The 23402-nt window shown below is 46.3% G+C and overlaps 1 protein-coding gene across 2 annotated transcripts in view; it reads right to left on the bottom strand.

The window, feature by feature from the left end:
* LOC149441364 (protein mono-ADP-ribosyltransferase PARP14-like) overlaps window positions 1-23402 on the bottom strand; it is a 124327-nt gene that overhangs the window by 19299 nt on the left and 81626 nt on the right. For both annotated transcript variants that reach the window (XM_089657430.1, XM_089657431.1), the window contains exons 7-11: window positions 17885-18121; window positions 13191-13412; window positions 12605-12671; window positions 8208-8357; window positions 5184-5246 (exon numbers count right to left, since the gene is read on the bottom strand). In XM_089657430.1, coding sequence (XP_089513556.1) covers window positions 5184-5246; window positions 8208-8357; window positions 12605-12671; window positions 13191-13412; window positions 17885-18121 — 739 coding nt within the window. The remainder of the gene's footprint in view (window positions 1-5183; window positions 5247-8207; window positions 8358-12604; window positions 12672-13190; window positions 13413-17884; window positions 18122-23402) is intronic.

Below are 23402 nucleotides of genomic sequence, written 5' to 3'. Positions count from 1 at the left end.
CCAACAAGCAGACCGAGAGCTCCTTAAGCAGGTGGCCCAACACCTATTAGAATTAAAGAAGGAATCTGCAGATCCGCTGCCAGTGGAGCAGAAAATGGCGCAGGCCAGCTATGTTTTGCAGAAGATGACACCTGCGGATGATGTGGAGGCCTACCTCACCACTTTTGAAAGGGTTGCTGTTCGGGAAGGATGGAAAAAGGAGCAATGGGCAGGACTGCTTGCACCATTTTTGACAGGTGAATCCCAAAAAGCCTATTATGACCTGGAACCAGGGGATGCCCAGGACTATGAGAAACTGAAGGCTGAGGTCCTTGCACGCCTGGGTGTCACCACTGCAGTCCGGGCTCAGCGGGTGCATCAGTGGCATTTCAGGGCTGACAAACAACCCAGATCTCAGATGTTCGATTTGATACATCTCTCCAAAAAGTGGCTCCAGCCAGAGGTATTGTCAGGCCCTCAGATTGTGGAGCGTGTGGTCATGGACCAATATTTACGTGCACTCCCTGCCACTTTGAGGAAGTGGGTCGACCGTGGAGACCCTAAATCTGCAAATGAGCTGGTGGACCTGGTGGAGAGATATGCAGCCGCTGAGGACTTTTGGCACTCACCTGGGCCGTACCCCAAGGTCACTAGGGGTGGAAAACTATCCGGAGGATCCGGTAAGACTGTTCCATGGGCCAAAGGCTCAGAAAAAAATGATAAGACTATTGTGTCAGATCATGAGACTGTAGGCTTAGGACCTAGAGACTGGCCAAATAGGTCAGGAAGGTCCCCAAGGCCATTTAGAGGTCTAAGCACTGAACATATAATATGTTATCGTTGTCATGCGTTAGGTCATATTGCTGCAAACTGTCCTTTAAATGATGAACCTATGCAATGTGAAAATGCTTATTTAGGAAAACGCATGTCTCTTTTTGCACAGGTGGTATGTACTGCAGCATGTCAGAAACGCATGGAAAAGCAAATGTGTGTGATTGCCATTGATGAAAAGCCAGTAACTGCTCTGCTAGACTCGGGTAGTGTTGTGACCTTAGTTAAAGGTGATTTGGTAAACCCTGCAAGCTTACACCCTAGCACGATTGGGGTTATTTGTATTCATGGTGATACACGTAATTACCAGACTGCTCTGGTGGAGATTGGTACTCCCTGGGGCCCTGTGACCCATTCTGTGGGGGTGATGCCCTCTCTGCTTCATGAAGCCATAGTGGGGAGAGATTTTCCCCATTTCTGGAAGTTATGGGATAAGGAGGGGAGTCAGGAGGACCGAGCTTCCCCTGCTGGGGAAACGCCGAAAACTCCTGAACTCACTCCTGACCCCTTTGACGGCAAGGTGGAAGGGGAAACTGTTGGTGTGTCCGAGGAAGGCGTAGATCTTTTCCCTTTCTCTGTAATGGCTGGGGAGCAGGAGGAGTTGGATCCAACCCCAGACATTGAGGATATAGAACAAGAGATGATCGCTGGCTCTAGTGAGAGTGGACAGAATGTGGTGCCTGACCTAGAGGTCAGAAAAGAGGATTTTTGTACGGAACAACTGAAAGATTCCACACTTAATAGAGCCCGTGAAAACATTAAAATGATTGATGGGGAACCAGTTGAAAATGATGTAGCGGTGTCTTTTCCCTACATGGCTCTTAACAATAACTTGCTGTATCAAGTGGTAAAGCAAGGGGAGGAGGTGGTAGAACAGTTAGTGGTCCCCAAACCCTTTCGCCGGATGGTACTAGATTTAGCCCATGGGCATATAATGGGTGGACACCTGGGTGTAGAGAAAACAAAGGAGAGAATAACCCAGAGATTCTTTTGGCCAGGCTTACATGGAGACGTCAAAGCACATTGTGAGTCATGCCCGGAATGTCAATATTCTGCGCCCTCACCCCATTTTCGCAGTCCGCTAGTACCTCTACCCATAATTGAAGTACCGTTTGAAAGAGTGGGCATGGACCTAGTGGGTCCAGTAGTAAAGTCTGCCCAGGGCCATCAGCACATACTGGTTATACTTGACTATGCCACCCGGTATCCTGAAGCCATCCCCTTGCGTAATACCTCCGCTAAAAATATCGCCAAAGAGCTTGTCCGGGTGTTTAGTCGTGTAGGTATCCCAAAGGAGATATTAACGGATCAGGGCACGCCATTTATCTCTAGAGTTATGAAAGAGTTATGCAAATTGTTCAAAATCTCCCATCTCCGTACCTCGGTCTACCACCCCCAAACCGATGGGCTTGTGGAAAGGTTTAACAAGACCCTTAAGAATATGTTAAAAAAGGTGGTGGACAAAGATGGGAGAAATTGGGATTTTTTGCTACCATATCTCATGTTTGCTATACGGGAAGTACCTCAGGCATCTACAGGATATTCACCTTTTGAATTACTGTATGGTAGACATCCCAGGGGATTGCTAGATGTCCCAAAAGAAACCTGGGAGGGAAAGACCACGCCCTATAGAAGTGTCATCGAGCATATCTCACAGATGCAGGATAGAATCGCAGCTGTCATGCCACTTGTTCGGGAACACATGGAGCAAGCCCAGGAGGTCCAGAGAAGGGTTTATAACCGGGGTGCCAGGATCCGTACCTTCAACCCTGGGGATAGAGTGCTGGTGCTAGTCCCCACCGTGGAAAGTAAATTCCTCGCAAAGTGGCAAGGTCCCTTTGAAATTAGGGAGAAAGTGGGGGAAGTAAATTATAAAGTTTACCAGCCAGGAAAAAGGAAACCCGAACAAATCTATCATGTGAATCTCTTAAAACCTTGGAAAGACAGGGAAAGTTTGTTGGCAGTACCAAGACCCCAAAAGGACGTGGTTCCCGTGGCCCCTCAGGTACCTATAACGGAAACCTTGTCAGTAGCCCAACAAAATGAGGTTAAGGAGTTTGTGAGGAAAAATGGAGATTTCTTCTCCCACCTACCTGGACTGACGACTGTCATACAGCATGACATAGTTACCCAGCCCGGGGTCCGCGTAAATGTCAAGCCCTATAGAATACCCGAGGCCAGGCGGGAAGCGGTGGCAAAGGAAATAAAGGACATGTTAGAGTTGGGAGTGATTGAGGAATCTCACAGTGAGTGGTCGAGTCCCATAGTGCTGGTCCCAAAACCCGATGGAACCATTCGTTTCTGTAATGATTTCAGGAAACTGAACAGTGTGTCCAAGTTTGATGCGTACCCGATGCCTCGGGTGGATGAGCTCATTGACAGGTTGGGAACGGCTCGGTACATAACCACCTTAGATCTGACCAAAGGCTATTGGCAGATTCCGTTAATGGAAGCTGCAAAAGAAAAGACAGCATTCTCCACCCCCGAGGGGTCCTTTCAGTATAAGCGGATGCCGTTTGGTTTGCATGGGGCTCCTGCATCATTCCAAAGGATGATGGACAAGACGTTGAGACCACATCGCCAATATGCAGCTGCCTACTTGAACGATGTCATCATCCACAGTCCCGACTGGGAATCTCATTTGTCCCTCTTGCAAGCGGTCGTAGATTCGCTGCGGGAAGCAGGTCTTACCGCCAACCCCAGAAAGTGTGCCATTGGCTTAGAGGAGGCCAAATATCTTGGCTACATCATTGGTCGAGGTCTCATTAGGCCTCAGATCAATAAAATTGAGGCAATTCAAAAGTGGCCCCAACCTGTAAATAAAAAACAAGTCCGGGCATTTCTTGGAATCACGGGGTACTACAGGCGGTTTATCCCCAATTTTGCCACCATTGCAGCCCCACTGACAGATCTGACAAAAGGTAGGGGGTCAGTCATGATTAAGTGGAATCCTGAGGCGGAGACCGCATTTCAAAGGCTGAAACAAGCTCTCTGTGCTCAACCTGTGCTTGTGACCCCAGATTTCACAATAGAGTTTGTGGTACAGACTGATGCCTCTGACGTGGGACTAGGTGCGGTACTGTCCCAAATCAGAGATGGGGAGGAGCACCCTGTGGTCTTCCTAAGTAGAAAGCTCAACAAACATGAGAGAAACTATGCCATTGTGGAGAAGGAATGTTTGGCCATCAAATGGGCCTTGGAGGCCCTGAAATATTACCTGTTAGGAAGACCGTTCAAGTTGGTTACTGATCATGCCCCGCTCAAATGGATGTGTGATAATAAGGAGAAAAACAGTCGAGTGACAAGATGGTTTCTCGCGCTACAAGTGTTCAAATTCACAGTGGAACACAGAGCGGGGAAACTGCAAAATAATGTAGATGCCCTCTCCCGGGTCCATTGTCTGGTTGGAACAGTTGCTCAGCCGCAGGGGCTTGAGCAGAGGGGGGGGGGATATGTGACAGGATGAACGGCGAGGTGATAGAGGGACGCTATGTGTCACCTCGCATATGCTCATACCTGACTGTTTAGGTGGAGTCCACTCCGGGTTTTCGGGGCCACAGTTAAGCAGGTGGTTCCGGACCAGAGTTTGGACTCCACTGATCTCCACCAACAGGTGATATAAAAAGGGCAGGGCTGGAGCAAGGAGTGGCTCGTGGCCTGGGACTCAGAGAGGTATTCTGAGAGAGCTGTGTGTATGGACTATACCTGCAAGAAAAGGTTTGCTGTTACTTTGTTTTGGTGACAGGGAGAAGCCCTTCACCTCTGAGAGAGGAATCATCTGCTGTTTAGTTAGTGCCTGGATGGCAAGGGTTTATTTTGATGTTTTGTTTATTTTGATATTTCTTGCAAACCTTTTTAATAAAACTGACATCCAGTCAGATTTTGACGAAAGCCTGCTGTGCGGTCTACCTTTGTCCCAGGGAAGGAGATCCCCCACCTGAGCTAACCCCACAATATATATATATATATATATACACATACGCACACATTAATATATATATAGATTTATATTTATTTTTATATATATTTATTTATTGAAATATATTTTGAAATATACTGATTATGGCCAAACTTGTAGTATTTCAAATATATTTTTCTTCCATTTGGGAGGACATTGAGGAACAGAGTTCAGTTTTCAGTGTTCCGTTTAACTTTTATAAATATTAACTTTTGATCTATAGATAAAATTCCCATCTCCTACTGAAATCATTATTTTCTTCTCTCTTTTTAACTTATCACCAGATTTCCTGGATTGTTCCGCCGTCAAGGACAAGATCTACATTTCTGTATGAATTATTTACCAAAATGTTCCTATTCTATGATCGATTCTCTATCGGTCCACATGCAAGAAAAATCTTCATAAAATTTCTTACCGAGCCTGGCACATTCACGTTCTATCTCAGGCCCCGCCCCTTCCAGAATGGCTTTGGAAACTCCTGCAACAACACAACATATCAGCTTCAAATTGTCAAAATGGGATTCAGCATTTGTTCTGTGAGTAGATCCAGGAAGATTCCTCCACAAGGTCGAGTGAAACAAAGCCATGAAATGCTTCGTGAGAAATATTTTATCTCTATGACGTCCACAACAAGACTTTATATATAGGACCACAAGACTTCTGTATTTGGAAATTTACTAAATTAGTTTTTTTTTTTAATTGCCATCCGCTAGTGAAGGTCTGGGGGTCCATTATGGTTATTGTATTCCCTTATCCATCAAGTTCGCTCTGTGAGTAAAGTGTCCAATACGAGAGTCTGTTGGAGATAGTCGACGTCAAACATATCCTCACTCCTATAAAATGTAAAACATTTTACACTCGCCCCGGAATATCATTCCTCCAACATGACCCTCCATAAGGTAGAACATACTCTGCTCCTGGCCAGGGGCAGACTGGCAACTCATGGGGCCCCCAGGCAATAGGGGTTCATGGGGCACCTGTGTCCTCGCCCACACTAGAACCACACCCAAAACAGCCTATGAAAGGTACCAGGGGCATCTCATGGGGCCCCCTACTGACCCTGAGGCCTCGGGCACTGCCCGAGTGCTGGAATGGTCAGTCCGCCCCTGGCCTTCTGTCTACCTTTCTAATTGCACTCACCACTGGGATGTCACACCTCCGACCTTTTTAATTGCTATCACTGCCAGGACATTGCACCTTCAACATGACTCTCCATAATATAGAAAAATATAGAACCTTCTATTTACCTTCCTGATTATACTTGCCACCAGGGTATCAAATCTCCAACTTGACCCTCCCATAAGGCAGAACATATTCTGCTCCTGACCTTCTGTCTACCTTTTTAATTGCTCTCACCACCAGGATATCACTCCTCCAACATGACCCTCCATAATATAGAAAAATATAGTACCTTCAATTTACCTTCCTGATTACACTTGCCACTAGGGTATCAAATCTCCAACTTGACACTCCCACAAGGTAGAAAATACTCTGCTCCTGACCTTCTCTCTCCCTTCTAATTACACTCACCACCAGTATATCACTCCTCCAACATGACCCTCCGTAAGGTAGAAAATACTCCGCTCCTGACCTTCTCTCTCCCTTCTAATTACACTCACCACCAGTATATCACTCCTCCAACATGACCCTCCGTAAGGTAGAAAATACTCCGCTCCTGACCTTCTGTACCTTTCTAATTGCACTCACCACCGAGATATCACTCTTCCAACATGATCCTCCAAAAAGGTTGGACATACTCTGCTCCTGGCCTTCTCTCTCCCTTTCTGGTTATGCTCAACACCAGAATATCAGACCTCCAACATGACCCTCCTTAATATAGAACAATATAGAACTTTCTATTTACTTTCCTGATTATACTTGCCACCAGTATTTCACTCCTCCAACATGACCCTCCATAAAGGTAGAACATGCTCTTGACCTTCTGTCTACCTTTTTAATTGCTATCACTGCCACATCCAACATGACCCTCCTTAATATAGAACAATATAGAACCTTCTATTTACCTTCCTGATTATACTTCCCACCAGGGTATCAATCTCCAAATTGACTCTCCCATAAGGTAGAAAATACTCTGCTCCTGACCTTCTGTCTCCCTTCCTAATTGCACTCACCACCAGGATATCACTCCTCCAACATGACCCTCCATAAAGGTAGGACATACTCTGCTCCTGGCCTTCTCTCTCCCTATCTGTTTATGCTTACCACCAGAATATCAGACCTCCAACATGACCCTCCATAAGGTAGGACATACTGTGCTCCTGGCCTTCTCTCTCCCTATCTGTTTATGCTCACCACCAGAATATCAGACCTCCAACATGACCCTCCATAATATAGAACAATATAGAACCTTCTATTTACTTTCCTGATTATACTTGCCACCAGTATATCACTCCTCCAACATGACCCTCCGTAATATAGAACAATATAGAACCGTTATTTACTTTCCTGATTATACTTGCCACTAGGGAATCACACCTCCAACATGACCCTCCTTAAGGTAGAAAATACTCTGCTCCTGACATTCTCTCTACCATTCTAACTGCACTCACCACCAGGATATCGCATGACATGACCCTCCATAAGGTAGAAAATACTCAGTCCTTACCTTCTCTCTACCATTTTAATTGCACTCACCACCAGGATATCACTCCTCCAATATGACCCTCCATAAAGGAAGGACATACTCTGCTCCTGGCCTTCTCTCTCCCTTTGTAGTTATGCTCAGAATATCAGACCTCCAACATGACCCTCCATAATATAGAACCTTCTATTTACTTTCCTGATTATACTTGCCTCTAGGATATCACTCCTCCAACATGACCCTCCATAAGGTAGAAAATACTCAGCTCCTGACCTTCTATACCTTTCTAATTGCACTCACCACTGAAATATCACAACCTTCAACTTGACCCTCCCATACGGTAGAACATACTCTGCTCCTGGCCTTCTCTCTCCCATTCTGTTTATGCTCACCACCAGGATATCAGACCTCCAACATGACCCTCCATAATTTAGAAAATGCCTAGTGGCCCAGTGGCTATTTACCTTTCCTGCTTATAATTGCCACCAGGATATCAAATCTCCAACTTGACCAACCATAAGGTAGGAAATACTCAGCTCTCGGCCTTCTCTCCCTCTTCCTAGCTGCACTAATAACTGGGATATCACTCCTCCAACAAGACTCTCCATAGGATAGAATATACTCTACTCCTGACCTTCTCTCTCTTTGAGGTTATGCTCACCACCAGGATATCACACCTCCAACATGATCCTCCATAATATATAAAATGCCCAGTGGCTGAATGGGTTGTACCATAGGCTCTGCTAGTTGCGGGCCTTTGGTGAGGTTGTTCTGGTCATCTCACAGTTTTCAAAAACATTTAAACTTTTTTTTAAAGCCCAACAGTCCTGTAAATACCTGTGTTGAGGTTGAACGTGTTATTGGTGGAGTTGACAATGACGTCACACTTTTCCTTTGTTATATCTCCAGCTTTCACCTGGTAGGTCAGGGATCCAATCCTCATTTCATAGACATCCTGTGCCGGGCTTTTCACATTCCCAAAGAAAGCTACAAAACAGATCACAATTGCAAGAGATCATCAAAGCCCCGTTCTTGTATTCCAGATCATCCCGATTCACTATGAAGATTAGACATTATATTTTGACTGACTCTGACCAAACATTTACCCTGCGTGAGCCCCAAAAACAGTTTTTGTTTGAAACTATTCCGGTCTGTCAAAAACCCTACTGCTTAAATGTAATGAAAGTGTTGAAGAACTCTGCATTCAGCAAAAGCAGTCCAGTACACATGGCCCCATTGGTGGCTTTCCACATTCCAACGGTACAGCGAGACACAGTCAGGTTACTAAAGGCAAAAAGACACATCGCAATGTCTTCTTTATGTAACACTGTGCATTGTTACTGAGGATGCAGACCTCTAATTGCTTCACCATAGCCTTAATACAAGCACTCAGAGCATTCTGGGAGATGTAGTCTGGACAGAAGATACAGTGAAGCTGAAGTCACAACTAGAAAGCCCATAAGCACCAGCCAAGGAAAGGGACAATATAAAAGGAAAAGGCCGGAAAGGAACTGAGGCACTTGGGGAGAGATGTGCCAACAAGGAGTGTGTGTGACTGTTCTGAGCTGTGATGTCCGGACCAGGCCAGGTCAAGCTGCATTCCACAGAGACTGCTGAGCTGAGCACTGAGCTGAGGAGACAACTCTGGGGAGATCCTTCAACATCTGGAGCCACTGTATAAAGTGCATGTATCCAGATCGCCACAGCCATATAAGGTGCCTCCCCCACCACATGATAACTTGTATTCTTCTCGGGATTGCCACAGAAGGCTTTGGTGAGAGCATCACCAACCCCCCCACTTCACTGCAATACATTACAGTTAGTTCTTGTTGCCTACACAGACCTACCTGGACTGACGCTGTCCAAAAATAAGAGTTAAAACACATTGCTGCCTTCCATGACTGTAAACTGCCACCTTTTACATTAAAACTGCCACTGAACCCAGAATGCTGAACTGGATTATCTGGAGTGCTTCCAAAAAGGAGGGGAAAAAAGGAAAAAAAGAGACAGAGACTGTGGGAGAGTTCCGTATGGTGTAGTAGTTTGTCGGATAGTTGCATGAAATAAATGACTAAAAGATAAATTGCAATCTACTCACTTCTGTGAGGTTGCTGAGCTCCCTAATGGGGGGTCAGTCAACCTGAAGTGAAAGCCAGCAGGGAATATGTCTGTCCCTGTACAGAGTGAGGTAGCTCTAGATCAGCAATGGGCAAACTACGGCCCGCGGAGCGTGATACTGTCAGGATGGCTGTCAGGATGTGTGTAGGCGGGGCAGCGTGACGAACGTGAGGGGAGCTAGGCTCCTCTCACAGTCCGCCCTGAAGACCGGAACGGAACACGGCGAGAGGAACGCGCGGAGCAAAGGTAAGTAAATTGACACAGGGGAATATGGGGAATGAATTACTATAGGGGGGATGAATTACTATAGGGGGGATGAATTACTATATGGGGGATGAATTTCTATATGGGGATGAATTACTATATGGGGGATGAATTACTATGGGGGATGAATTACTATGAGGGATGAATTACTATAGGGGGGATGAATTACTATATGGGGATGAATTACTATATGGGGGATGAATTACTATGGGGGATGAATTACTATGGGGGATGAATTACTATAGGGGGGATGAATTACTATGGGGGATGAATTACTATATGGGGGATGAATTACTATAGGGGGATGAATTACTATAGGGGGGATGAATTCCTATATGGGGGATGAATTAATATGGGGGATGAATTATTATTGGGGAATGAATTACTATAGGGGGATGAATTACTATAGGGGGGATGAATTACTATATGGGGGATGAATTACTATGGGGGATGAATTACTATGGGGATGAATTACTATATGGGGGATGAATTACTATGGGGGATTAATTACTATGGGGGATGAATTACTATGGGGGATGAATTACTATATCTACTCTTGGTCCGGCCCCCGGGTCCAATATATGAACACATTGCGGCCCTCAAGTCAAAAAGTTTGCCCACCCCTGCTCTAGATGCTTGGTGGGGTGATCCCTGGACTGGATCCAGGTGGATTATAAGATCTCTTTCTGCTTAGCACACTCAACATCAGGTCATTCCTACTGACTACGTCCAGTCCTTCTTTATGGAAGTTCCTCATTAACCTCACATCTTAAAGTGAACATCCCCATTGACTCCTCATCTTAAAACATCATCACCCTTGTCAGGAAAGGCCTGCCCATAGTGCATGCGCAGAACTATGATGAACCGGGCAGATGTGCGGGTGCTTGGGCACAGGCGCGCATGCGTGCATCCCGGCGCACGCCTGTCACTAATGCTGGCGTCAAAGGGACTATTTAAACTGGCTGCAGTAAATGTCTCATTGCTGTTTGGTCTTATCCTTGCTTGTGTTCCCTGATTCCTGTGATTGACTCCTGATACCAAACCAGCTTGTTCCTGACCACCGCTTGACCACTACCTGCCCTGACCTCTGCTTGTCCACTACCTGCTCTGACCTCCGCTAGAGCGCTACCTGCCTTGACCTCTGGCTTGCCTTGGATTACCCTTCTGTCTCCCGCTCCTTCTGCTGCTGACCTGGCCTGTGACCCGACTACGCTTTCTCCTGACGTCTATGCCTGATCTGCCCGACCGCTACTGAACCCGGCTCGCCTGACCCTGCATCCTCAAACGCACTCCTCAGTGATCCACCCACCCAGCACGGCTGCATCCGGATCCTGCTCCCTGCCTTCAGCCTGCCCTTCAGCTAACCTGCCTACCAGCTGCTACTGGACTGGTCACAGGCACTCATACCCCACTATGGCCTTGTGGCCGGTGTCCCACCAGGCCTGCCTCTTCAAGTCAGGCTCACTATCCAGGTACGTGACAACCCTGCTTTGCACGCCAACATTAAGGGTCCCAACTGTGCCGGCACAAGCCTATATCAAAGAACTATTCAGACTCAGGGGTCTGCCTGTAGCACCTCTGGTGTGCAGGGGATTTCACAGATTTTCAGGCCTAAGCCTAGGCTCTCCCAACTGACAGTTCCTAAGTGAACTCTTAGATTGTAAGCTCCCAGGATCAGGCCCTCCTATCGCTCTTGTATTGAACTGTATTGTTGCTGTATTGTCTCCTGTTATATTGTAAAGAGCTGAGCAATCTGTTGGCGCCATAAATCCTGTATAATAATAATAACTAGCTTCCTGTACTATTGATAGCCATCTGAAGTCACTTGGAGTGGGACCTTCCAGTCAGAGAGCTGCTGTTTACACTCTTGGTGCTGCACTACATATTTAGTCTCACTTTTACGTTACTGGTGTTCACTGCACTGTATTGTTATTGCCTTTTCCTTGTGTGTTAACTTTGAACCTCTGAACTGCTGTATTACCCCACCACTCTAGTGTCGTCAATACAAGCCGTTTGCTTTACCACAGTCAGTGATTTCCCTTCTTTTGTACCTGCCGGGAGCAGGGCCATATTTACCACAAGGCAAACAAGGCCGTTGCCTAGGGTGGTGTTTTTACTTTGAAGAAGGGACACTTGTGGCATGGGGACCAGGTGGGAGCAGAGAGAGGCTGCCGACTGCTTGATGGTGTATGCAGAACCTGACTCTCATTCCCATGGATGTCCGGAGCTGTAAAGGTGAGTGACTTTCTCTCCGGGTGGGGGGCAGAGATGTTGTTGTTCAATGTCAGGCTCTCCGCGGGGGGGAATCTGATTTTTGTGTTGCCTAGGGCAGCACAAATCCTAAATACACTATTGGCCAGGAGGTCCCAGAAACGGTATCAATAGGAGTGAGGTTCCGCCTAGGGCCAAGGAAAACAGCAAAGGACCCAATACTGCCAGCAGCTCCTATGGGGATAGCTCTACATTAGTACATTTAAAAGTGTTGAAGTTTCACTCAGGGGCGGACTGACAACTTATGGGTCCCCCGGGCAATAGGGGATCATGGGGCCCCTGTGTCCTTTCCCACAAAAAAGCCTATAAAAGGTACCAGGGGCATCTCATGGGGCCCCCTACTTACCCCGGGCCCTCGGGCAGTGCCCAAATGGTCAGTCTGCCCCTGGTTTCACTTCGTCGTGAATACCCAATCAGGTGCAAGGGAAATTTAGAAAAAAATGCATTTTTGTTTGCACATGATTGGATGGTGGAAATCAGCAGATCTTTACCACTAAGCTCTGGGGAAAAGGAAATCAACCCCAAGGTCTGCAGTATATGGAGTCCATGATGTTCCTGTACATAGCACGGATGTAACTTACATTGGGGTTTTTCTTCTTTCTTCTGTCCTCCAGCGCTGATCTTCTTCTCCAGCTCAGAGGAGAAAGCCTGAAATAAAAAATACTGAATGATATTCTACTCTAAAATTGCTCATTAGAGCGGAGAACCATAAAATCGTACAACTTTGCAGGAATATGGGGTTCTGTGGTGCCGGGGATCCCTCCCAAATCTCTTAGAAATCTCCAGGCCACGGGTCCCAAACGGGCTTTACAAACCAAAGAGGAAACTGATAAACCAGTTCCTCTGCATTAAGAGAACTGCCTGGAGCCCCTCAACCTGTATAGTTGAGAATCCTGGGTTATCACCGTGATTTTCACCGCGGCAGGATACCGCACTGCCACAATACTGATAACGTTTTCTTATTGGCCCTCGGTATCTTGACTTCTCCAAGTACACGGTTTGACTCAAACAATCGGGCCCTCAGTCTCTTGGACTACACCTTTCAAGAAATGGCCCTTTCTGTTCTGTAAGCATAATCATGTCCACATATTGATTTATTATTTGTGTTCTGTTTTACAATTCATAATAAATATATTGAACCACGATCACATGAAGACTCTACATTACCTCTATTGTTTCCGGGTCACTCGGGTGCAGCATGAAATTCACTTGTCTCAGATACTGGAGCTGATTTTTGCTGCTAAACTCCAGAATCTCCTCAAACATTAACGCAGCCACAGTATTCCTGGGAAATTCTTGTACTCCAGTTCCAATTGCTGGGATTGTGATGGATCTGCATTGTTTGGTTTCTGTGATGCTCAGACAATCACTTACTATTTTTCTCATAATCTGTCAACAGATAAGAGTTGTATAGTTATGGATGGTGGACAGATGGAAGGATGGTGGACAGAAGGATTGCAGACGGAAGGATGGTGGACAGATGAAAGGATGGTGGACGGATGAAAGGATGGTGGACGGATGAAAGGATGGTGGACAGATGGATGGTGGTGGACAGAAGGAAGGATGGTGGACAGATTGATGGTGGACAGATGGAAGGATGGTGGATGGATGGTTGGTGGACGGATGGAGAGTTTACAGATAGGTGGTGGACAGATAGATGATGGACAGATGAATGGTGGACAGATGGATGGTGGACAGATGGAAGGATGGTGGACAGATGGAAGGATGGTGGACAGATGGAAGGATAGTGGACAGAAGGATGGTGGACGGATGAAAGGATGGTGGACAGATGGATGGTGGCGAACAGATGGAAGCATGGTGGACGAATGAATGGTGGATGAATGGATGGTGGACAGATTGATGGTGGACAGAGGGATGGTGGACAGATGGAAGGATGGTGGATGGATGGTTTACAGATAGGTGGTGGACAGATGGAAGGATGGTGGACAGATGAGAAGAAGGTAGACTTGGGGAAGGATGGTGGACGGATGAAAGCATGGGGGACAGATGGATGGTGGTGGACAGATGGAAGGATGGTGGACGGATGAAAGGATGGTGGACGGATGAAAGGATGGTGGACAGATGGATGGTGGCGAACAGATGGAAGCATGGTGGACGAATGAATGGTGGATGAATGGATGGTGGACAGATTGATGGTGGACAGAGGGATGGTGGACAGATAGAAGGATGGATGGTTGGTGGATGGATGGTTTACAGATAGGTGGTGGACAGATGGAAGGATGGTGGACAGATGAGAAGAAGGTAGACTTGAGGAAGGATGGTGGACAGATAGATGGTGGACGGATGAAAGCATGGGGGAGAGATGGATGCTGGTGGACAGATGGAAGGATGGTGGACAGATGGATGGTGGCGAACAGATGGAAGCATGGTGGATGAATGAATGGTGGATGAATGGATGGTGGACAGATTGATGTTGGACAGAGGGATGGTGGACAGATGGAAGGATGGTAGATGGATGGTTGGTGGATGGATGGTTTACAGAGAGGTGGTGGACAGATGGAAGGATGGTGGACAGATGAGAAGAAGGTAGACTTGAGGAAGGATGGTGGACAGATAGATGGTGGACGGATGAAAGCATGGGGGACAGATGGATGGTGGTGGACAGATGGAAGGATGGTGGACTAATGAATGGTGGATGAATGGATGGTGGACAGATTGATGGTGGATGGAGGGATGGTGGACAGATGGAAGGATGGTGGATGGATGAATGGTTGGTGGATGGATGCATGGTTTACAGATAGAAAGATGGTGGGCAGATTGCTGGTGGACAGAAAGAAAGAAGGATGGTGGATGGATGGATGGTGGACAGATGGAAGGATGGTGGGCAGGATGAGAAGATGGTAGACTTATGAAAGAATGGTGGACAGATGGAAGGATGATGGATGGATGATGGATGGATGTGTATCGCTACCCCCCAGGGAGACGCTGGATAGGATGGGTTCTCTGATCTTTCCCAAAACCTCACAAGTACTTCAGCCTTTCTGACATGCTAGGTTAGGTAAACACAGTCTGTAATAAACACTGCATTCACTGAGAGCTTTACCAGAAACAAAATAATGACATTGCGTCAGGAAACAGACATCAAACAAATTGGTAGAGGTAAATCTCAATATATTGAAACACTACGAATGATAACAGCACAAAGGCATAAAACTAGGCAAGAGATAATAGTTGGACAGATAAATGTATGGTAGAACCAGCAATCAGAGTCTAATATCTGACATCGCTAAATACCAGGATCAGCATAAACTGCAGCAGGAAACCCTGAGCACTACCCGCATGGTAAAGAGGCTAGATTTAACTTTGCTTTGGGAGGATATACTGCCAAAGTGCATTTAGGGTGACAATGCCAGGCCTAGGCTTATCTGTGGAAGTGCCCAATTGATAGCTAAAAGGTATGGAATAGTGGGTGGCTTTATATCGGGAAGTTCTTTATCATGTTCTTCCGCCGGCTATAGTTGGGGCCCTTTAATAATCTTGATGCACTTGAAAACATGATGGCCCAGCATTTAGTATAGATGCGGTCAACATGCGATGTAGGGACAGTATGGGGGTGGTGTGTTATTGACATAGTACAGGTGCGATACTGCTGATGTATGGGTGGTAGATGTCTTAATGTCCTACTCACAGCGATTCAGATGCATCATAGAGACAATGTTACTGCGGTAGAAAGGGCTCCTTTATACCTGCATGCAGATGGTTCCAGCAATTAGAGGTGTGATGGAGGGAGGGAGGATGAGAGGATGCTCCACTCTCGACACAGAAAGCATGGTGCCAATGCAAACACCAAGGTCCCCACTGGGCTTAGGCTTGCCGGTTTTCTGGACAGTACTTCCATCTGTCCACCATCAATCTGTCCACCATCCTTTCATATGTCAGACTGCCTGAAACCCAGACGCATTTTTCAGGTTGGATGATGGCTCCCAGGTAAAGTTGCCGACTGCAGTTGTCTTAGCCGAGAGTGTCCGTTACTCTGTTACACTCTCTCACACGGCCCCGACCCAGCACAGTTCCACCCCCTGAATGGGCTGGAGAGGAGAGAGGGCTAAATCTGCTCCTTCTCCTCCTACCCCTCTATGTCTGCCCGCTCACACTCCAATCCCCGATACTGGGTCTCAGAAAATGGATGTTTGGTGGGAAATTTGAATCCCAACAGCGAGCAGATACATCGAAAATGCAAGGTGCCAATGCCTGAGCCTCCATCCTGGGGTGAGTGATCTCACCATCCAGTGTGACTGAAGTCTGCCCCCTCCCTTCTCATTCCTGCCTTTGAGTGAGTACACTAATGTAAGGGGGACTCAGACCTAAGGGGAGCCCTGTGGGCTCTGATGTAATGGGGGATTTGGTGAGCAGAGACCCCCTTACTTCAGAGTTTTCCCTGTTACACCAGAGTCTGCAGTGTTCCCCCTTACATCACTATGCCCCTGAAATCAGGGTTTCCAGAGCACCCATTACATTGGAGTTCCCTTTTACATTAGAGTCCCTTACAATGTAAGTCCCCTTTTAGACGGGGCGGACCCATCAGTGGATCAGTCTGCTCAGCTGATCCCTGCTGAGCAGGAGGATGACGGGTCCCTGTCCTCTCCGCTGCTGCAAAGCGAATACAGACACGGCCCGCTGTCTTCTAGGGGGCAGTCGGATGGAAACAGACCACCTGTCCGTTTCCACTCAACTGTCATCCGATCCGATCCTTTCAGATGGATGGTGAACAATCCTCATCTATCTGTTTTTGGCGTACAGGATCGGATCAGATGCTAGCGGGTGTCAGCGGACACCCGCCAGTCCATAGAGGTCGATGGATAGTCTGACGGGTCTGCCTATCAGAGCCCCCCTTACATCAGAGTTACCCTTTACACCAGAGTCCACAGCAGTCCTCTTTGTACACCAGAGTTCTCAGTGTTCCCCCTTAAATCAGGGTTCCCAGAGCATCCCTTTCATCAGAGTCTGCAGAGTCTCCCCTTACAGTGCCAGTTCAGCTGTAAGGGGAAACTCTGTGGATTCAGATGTAAAGAGGGAACTCTGTGGATTCAGATGTAAAGAGGGAACTCTGTGGATTCAGATGTAAATTGCCGTCCCCTTTAGGGCTCAGGCTCTAGTCCCTGCCGGCTTGGCTTCCTGATGATGTGTGGGCACACAAGCAGATGTGTTCACCTCGACTTCCCCACTGCCAAGAGAAAGAAGCTCTCAATACAGTCTGTTAAAAGGCTATTCCACTCATCCCCGTCTTCCTCAGGGTCCTACAGGAACTGTAGTATGAAAGTCCGTGAGTCCTATTCTATGACTGATGTCTTTAATTCCCATCATCCTCAGCATCCTGCATAGATGTCCATGGGCTCTCCTGGCTATAGCTTTCCCCCTGCTGTCTGGAGAGCATAGTGCATCAGAAATCCAACATGTCAGTAGAAAGTGAAAGTTCACTATCAAGAAGACCATGTCTCTCCTTCTCCATGATTTTGTAGTCCAGCACTTGGCTACGGATGGATAACCGGATGCACGGATGGATGGATGGATAGATGGATGGATATTAAAAATGAATGGTAGCAATTTAAATATTAAGCAAGCGGCTTGCCATGGGAACCCTCAGCGGGGGGGAGGAGTCACGAGCAGGGACCCGAGAAGAGGAGGATCGGGGCTGCTCTGTGTAAAACCAGTACACAGAACAGGTAAGTATAACATTTTTGCTATTTTAAAAAATGCCTTTAGAACCTTTAAATTGCATATATAATTGGTTTCTCTGGGGTCTCAGTGAACAGGCCAAATGCTACAACTAGTTCCATTTTATGAAAGATTGTCAAATCTTCTAGTAGCTGAGAGGCGCAATCTCTCCTATATTTCCATACCTTCTCAGAAGAGCCATTTGCACCATTCCACTCTGGAACCACAGCATGGATAACCAATTCACAGGACAGCTTACAGCCATCGGTAACAAATATGGAGCCGTCTGCCACCGACCGCCCCCGTTTCTCTGCATTCAGAAGATCCTGAAGGTTGTTTCCGGCCTTCTTGAACAAAGCCTTGGACACAGCTCCAGAAAGAAGGTCGAGGTCCCTCCCCACACTGTTCACAACTACTTTGGTCTACAGAAAGAAGAACATCATTACTGGCAAATCCAATAAGAGTCAGCGGTTAAAGAACTTACTGACTAAAAGACCACCCATTACAGTCCTTTGAAATTGGGAGTACACCCCAATGGAATTGTTGACTTTTCAACATACAGTTGCAAGAAAAAGTATGTGAACCCCTTGGGATTACATAGAGTTTTGCATGAATTGGGCATAAAATGTGCTCTGAAAGTCATCTAAGTCACAACAATAGAAGAACACAGTCTGCTGAACATAATACTACACAAACATTAGATGTTGCCATGGTTTAATTGCACATAACATGTAAACATTCACAGTGCAGGGAGGAAAAAGTATGTGAACCTTTGGACTTAATAACTGGTTGACCCTCCTTTGGCAGCAATAACCTCAACCAAACGTTTCCTGTAGTTGCAGATCAGACCTGCACAACGATCTGGAGTCATTTTGGACCACTCCTCTTCACAAAACTGTTTCAGTGTAGCAATATTCTTGGGATGTCTGGTGTGAATCGCTCTCTTAAGGTCATGCCACAGCATTTCAATCGGGTTGAGGTCAGGACTCTGAGTGGGCCACTCCAGAAGGCGTATTCTGTGCTGTTGCAGCCATTGTTTTGTTGAATGACTTGTATGCTTTGGGTCATTGTCCTGTTGCATCACCCATCCTCTGCGGAGCTTCAGTTGGCGGACAGATGGTCATACGTTTTCCTGCAAAATGTCTTGATAAACTCTGGAATTCAATTTCCCATCAATGACAACAATCCGTCCAGGCCCTGAGGCAGCAAAGCAGCCCCAAACCATGATGCTCCCTCCACCATGTTTCACAGTGGGGATGAGGGTTTGATGTTGGTGTGCTGGGCCTTTTTTTCTCCACACATAGTGTTGTGTGTTCTTCCCAAACAACTCAATCTTGGTTTCATCTGTCCACAGTATATTTTGCCAGTAGTGCTGTGGAACATCCAGGTTCTCTTTTCCAAACTTAAAACGTGCTGCAATATTCTTTTTGGACAGCAATGGCTTCCTCCGTGGTGTCCTCCCATGTACTCCATTCTTGTTTAATGTTTTCCTTATTGTAGATGTGTTAACAAAAATGTTAGCATGTGCCAGAGATTTCTGTAGGTCTTTAGCTGACACTCTGGGATTCTTCTTTACCTCATGCAGCATTCTGCGCTGTGCTCTTGCAGTCATTTTTACAGGACGACCGGGCGAAGGGAGAGTAGCAACAGTGCTAAACTTTCTCCATTTGTAGACAGTCTGTCTTACCGTGGACACATGAACATCAAGGCTTTTGGAGATACTTTTGTAACCCTTTCCAGCTTCATGCAAGTCAACAATTCTTGATCGTAGGTCTTCTGAGAGCTCTTTTCTGCGAGGCATGGTTCACATCAGACAGTGCTTCTTGAAACCAGTAAACCCAAAACAGGTGTCAGCAACACATCCAATATCATCACACTGATTGGAGTCAAGGTTGGCTCACTCCTGGTTCCAATTAGCTCTGGGAGAAGTCATTAAGCTAGGGCCTCACATACTTTTTCCTCCCTGCACTGTGAATGTTTACATGTTATGTGCAATTAAACCATGGCAAAATCTAATGTTTGTGTAGTATTATGTTCAGCAGACTGTGTTCTTCTATTGTTGTGACTTAGATGACGTTCAGAGCACATTTTATGCCCAATTCATGCAAAACTCCACGTAATCCCAAGGGGTTCACATACTTTTTCTTGCAACTGTATCTGAACAACCTTTATATATCTAACGCCTTCAACCTACCTGCTATTACTGAAAACTGGCTTCAGGAATCTGACTCGGTCTCTCCAGCTGCCTTCAACCACGCTGCCCTCCACCAGATTCACTCACCCAGAACCAGTGGACCAAAAGGAGATGGAGTTGGGTTCATGCTTTCCACACAAAGCCCCTTTTAACCACTTCAAGACCGGACACTCCCCCCCCTCCCCCCTTTCTGCCCAGGCCAATTTTCAGCTTTCAGCGCTATCACACTTTGAATGACAATTGCGCGGTCATGCAACACTATACCCATATGACATTTTTTTGAGACAGATAAAACTTTATTTTGGTGGTATTTATTCACCACTGGGATTTTTTTTTTTGCTATATTATTATTATTATACAGGATTTATGGCACCAACAGTTTGCTCAGCGCTTTACAATATAACAGGAAACAATACAGCAACAATACAGTTCAATACAAGAGGGTTAGGAGGGCCTGATCCTTGGAGCTTACAATCTAGGAATGAAAAAGTCCAAACATTTTGAAAAAAAAACATTTTCTTATAAAATTTTGCAAATAAATCTTTCTTTATAAATCTTGGCCAAAATTTATGCATCTATCTTTAAAAAAAATAACCAAAATTAGTTTATAACCAAAAATTATAATTTTTCAAAAAAATTTTTTTAACATTTTTAATTTATTTTTCTATATTATTATTTATTTATAAAAAATGTTAACATACTGCCACCCTACCAGTACAGTGTCACCATAGTGACACTGTACTACTTGTGGGGGGTGATGAAGATTTGTTTTTTCTTTTTTTACACCGTTTGCTTTTATACCCAAAAAGACTGTAAAAGCAATAATTTATCTGTCTCTCTGGCTGCATTCCTGCAGCCATTGAGAAATACTGTGCAAGCTGTGTGACAGGAGTCACTTTGGGTGGGGGGCCCATGGAACACAGCTCACTTTGGAGAGGTGTGGAGACGCCTGTTTCGGCTCCACATATCCCTCTTATGTGTAAGTCACCCTGTGCCTGTTAGGGGTACAGGGTGATCTGTCCTAATGTTGGGGTGGGGGTTGTGAATAGGGATTGTTTAATGCCATGTGGTTGCATCCCATTGTTCTATTGTGTGTCTTGCTTGGGAGCAAACTATTATGGGATGTATGTGTTTGTGTGTATTGGCTTGGTGGGGGGTGTCTCCAACGGCCCTCCCTCCTGATGGCACTGTCTGTTGGTGTGTCTCTTGTTACTAAAGATAGATTGCCCCGCCCTGTGTCATTATGCATGGAGGGGGGGTTGTTCCCTTGAATGTATATATCTTGTATCTGTGTTAAAATAGTCTAGTTCCTGGCTTACTTCCAGACTGGTGTTGTCTAGTCTTGTATGGTCTGCAGTGGTGTCTGTGGTCGGTGTTCGGACGGGGAAGCGGTATTATAACGGAAGTATTATAACGGAAGGAGCGCTGCCGAAGGGGGTTGACATTTATCTACATGGGCCGGACGGGAAATGGTTAAGTTCTTCCTACACTTCCCTCCTTTGAGGCTCATTGTATTGGTCTGATTTCTCTGGTTCTTCGAAGACTGCAGTGCTATGTTAGCCTCCTAGACCAGTGCCATGCTTCCGCATTGACTTCTCTGCTTGGCTACCCTTCTTTCTCTCCTCCCCAGCATCAAACTCGGTGACTTTAACATTCCAGTCAATGGTAATACCCCAGCCACCTCTTAACTATTCAACCTAACCTCTTCTTTAAACCTAAGACAATGGACACACAGCTACGTATTCCGCCAACAACTGAATTTTCCCACCTCTGCTCTCCATGGAACCTCTCTAGCACTTTTTTTACTCTCTCTGATCACAACCTTATCAGTTTCACACTCTTCCTGTCTTCGGTCCCCTATCCCTCGGCCAACAAATTGTTACCCATTGAAACCTAGACCACTTTATCCCTTCCCTTCTCCGTTCTGCTACTGATTGCCTTAAGGACAAAATCTCATGCCTGCTCTACCCTTACCTAGCCACCTCTATCTACAGCAGCTCACGTCCATCCCACTTGGAGACACTTCGTCCCCTCTCTACATGCAGAACCAGGCCTTGCTGCAACCTTGGCAAACAAATGACACCAGAAGTCTCAAAAGATAAAGCTGTGCGCTTATGTGACATTGACGTGAAGCTAAAGCCCTGAAAGACTTCCACTTATACAAATCTTCCCTCTTAAAATACAACTTCTACCTTCTGGCTGCTAAACAAACCTACTTCATCACTCTCATTAACGCCCTCCCATCCAGTCCTCATGAACTCTCTTCTACCTTAACTCTGTACTTCGTTCCCCACTGTCTCCACCTCCCAAGTTCTCCTCCAGGACATCTCTAGAGTCTCTCCCATTCTATGGGATTCCCTACCCCAGTCTGTCCGGCTATCCCAGGGGTGGGCAAACTTTTTGACTTGAGGGCATATATTGGACCCAGGGGCCGGACCAAGAGTAGATGAATGATGTGTATATGTCATCCATAGTAAGTATAGTAATATTCCCCCATAGTAAGCATAGTAATTAATCCCCCATATAGTAATTCATCCCCCATAGTAATTCATCCCCCATAGTAATTCATCCCCCATATAGTAATTCATCCCCCATAGTAATTCATCCCCCATAGTAATTCATCTCCCCTATAGTAATTCATCCCCCCCCATAGTAATTCATCCCCCATAGTAATTCATCCCCCATATAATAATTCATCCCCCATATAGTAATTCATCCCCCATAGTAATTCATCCCCCATAGTAATTCATCTCCCCTATAGTAATTCATCCCCCCCCATAGTAATTCATCCCCCATAGTAATTCATCCCCCATATAATAATTCATCCCCCATATAGTAATTCATCCCCCATAGTAATTCATCCCCCATAGTAATTCATCCCCCATAGTAATTCATCCCCCATATAGTAATTCATCCCCCATATAGTAATTCATCCCCCATAGTAATTCACCCCCCCTATAGTAATTCATCCCCCATATAGTAATTCATTCCCCATATTAAGTCCCCAAGTCCCCCCTGTGTCAATTCACTTACCTTTGCTCCGTGCGTTCCTCTCGCCGTGTTCCCGCGCCGTTCCGGTGTAGCATGAAAATCTGTCTCCTATGAGGATCTGTCCCCCTCGACGTATCTGCGCATGTGCCAGTTTCAGGCATTAGCAGCCGATCGGCGATGTCCGGCACATGCGCAGATACGTCGAGGGGGACAGATCCTCATAGGAGACAGATTTTCACGCTACACGGCGGACTGTGAGAGGAGCCTAGCGGGAGCCTAGCTCCGCGGGCCGGATTAAAAGGTCCGCCGGGCCGTATACGGTCCGCCGGGCCGTAGTTTGCCCATTGCTGGGCTATCCCCTACCTTTAGGTGGTCCCTGAAAACTCATCTCTTCAGAGAAGCTTATCTCTCCTCCACCTAAAAGCTGTACTTGCACTCGCCTCCCTCGCTGTTATTACCTTTTTTACTCTACTGGGACAACTCTGTCCCCTTTTATTTTGTAAAGCACCGAGCAAACT

This window comes from Staurois parvus, unplaced genomic scaffold (genome assembly GCF_062004578.1).
Source record: "Staurois parvus isolate SC_StPar_1 unplaced genomic scaffold, SC_StPar_1.0 ptg000999l, whole genome shotgun sequence".
NCBI classification, from domain to species: Eukaryota; Metazoa; Chordata; class Amphibia; order Anura; family Ranidae; genus Staurois; species Staurois parvus.
This window is presented reverse-complemented; position numbering and strand designations above follow the sequence as displayed.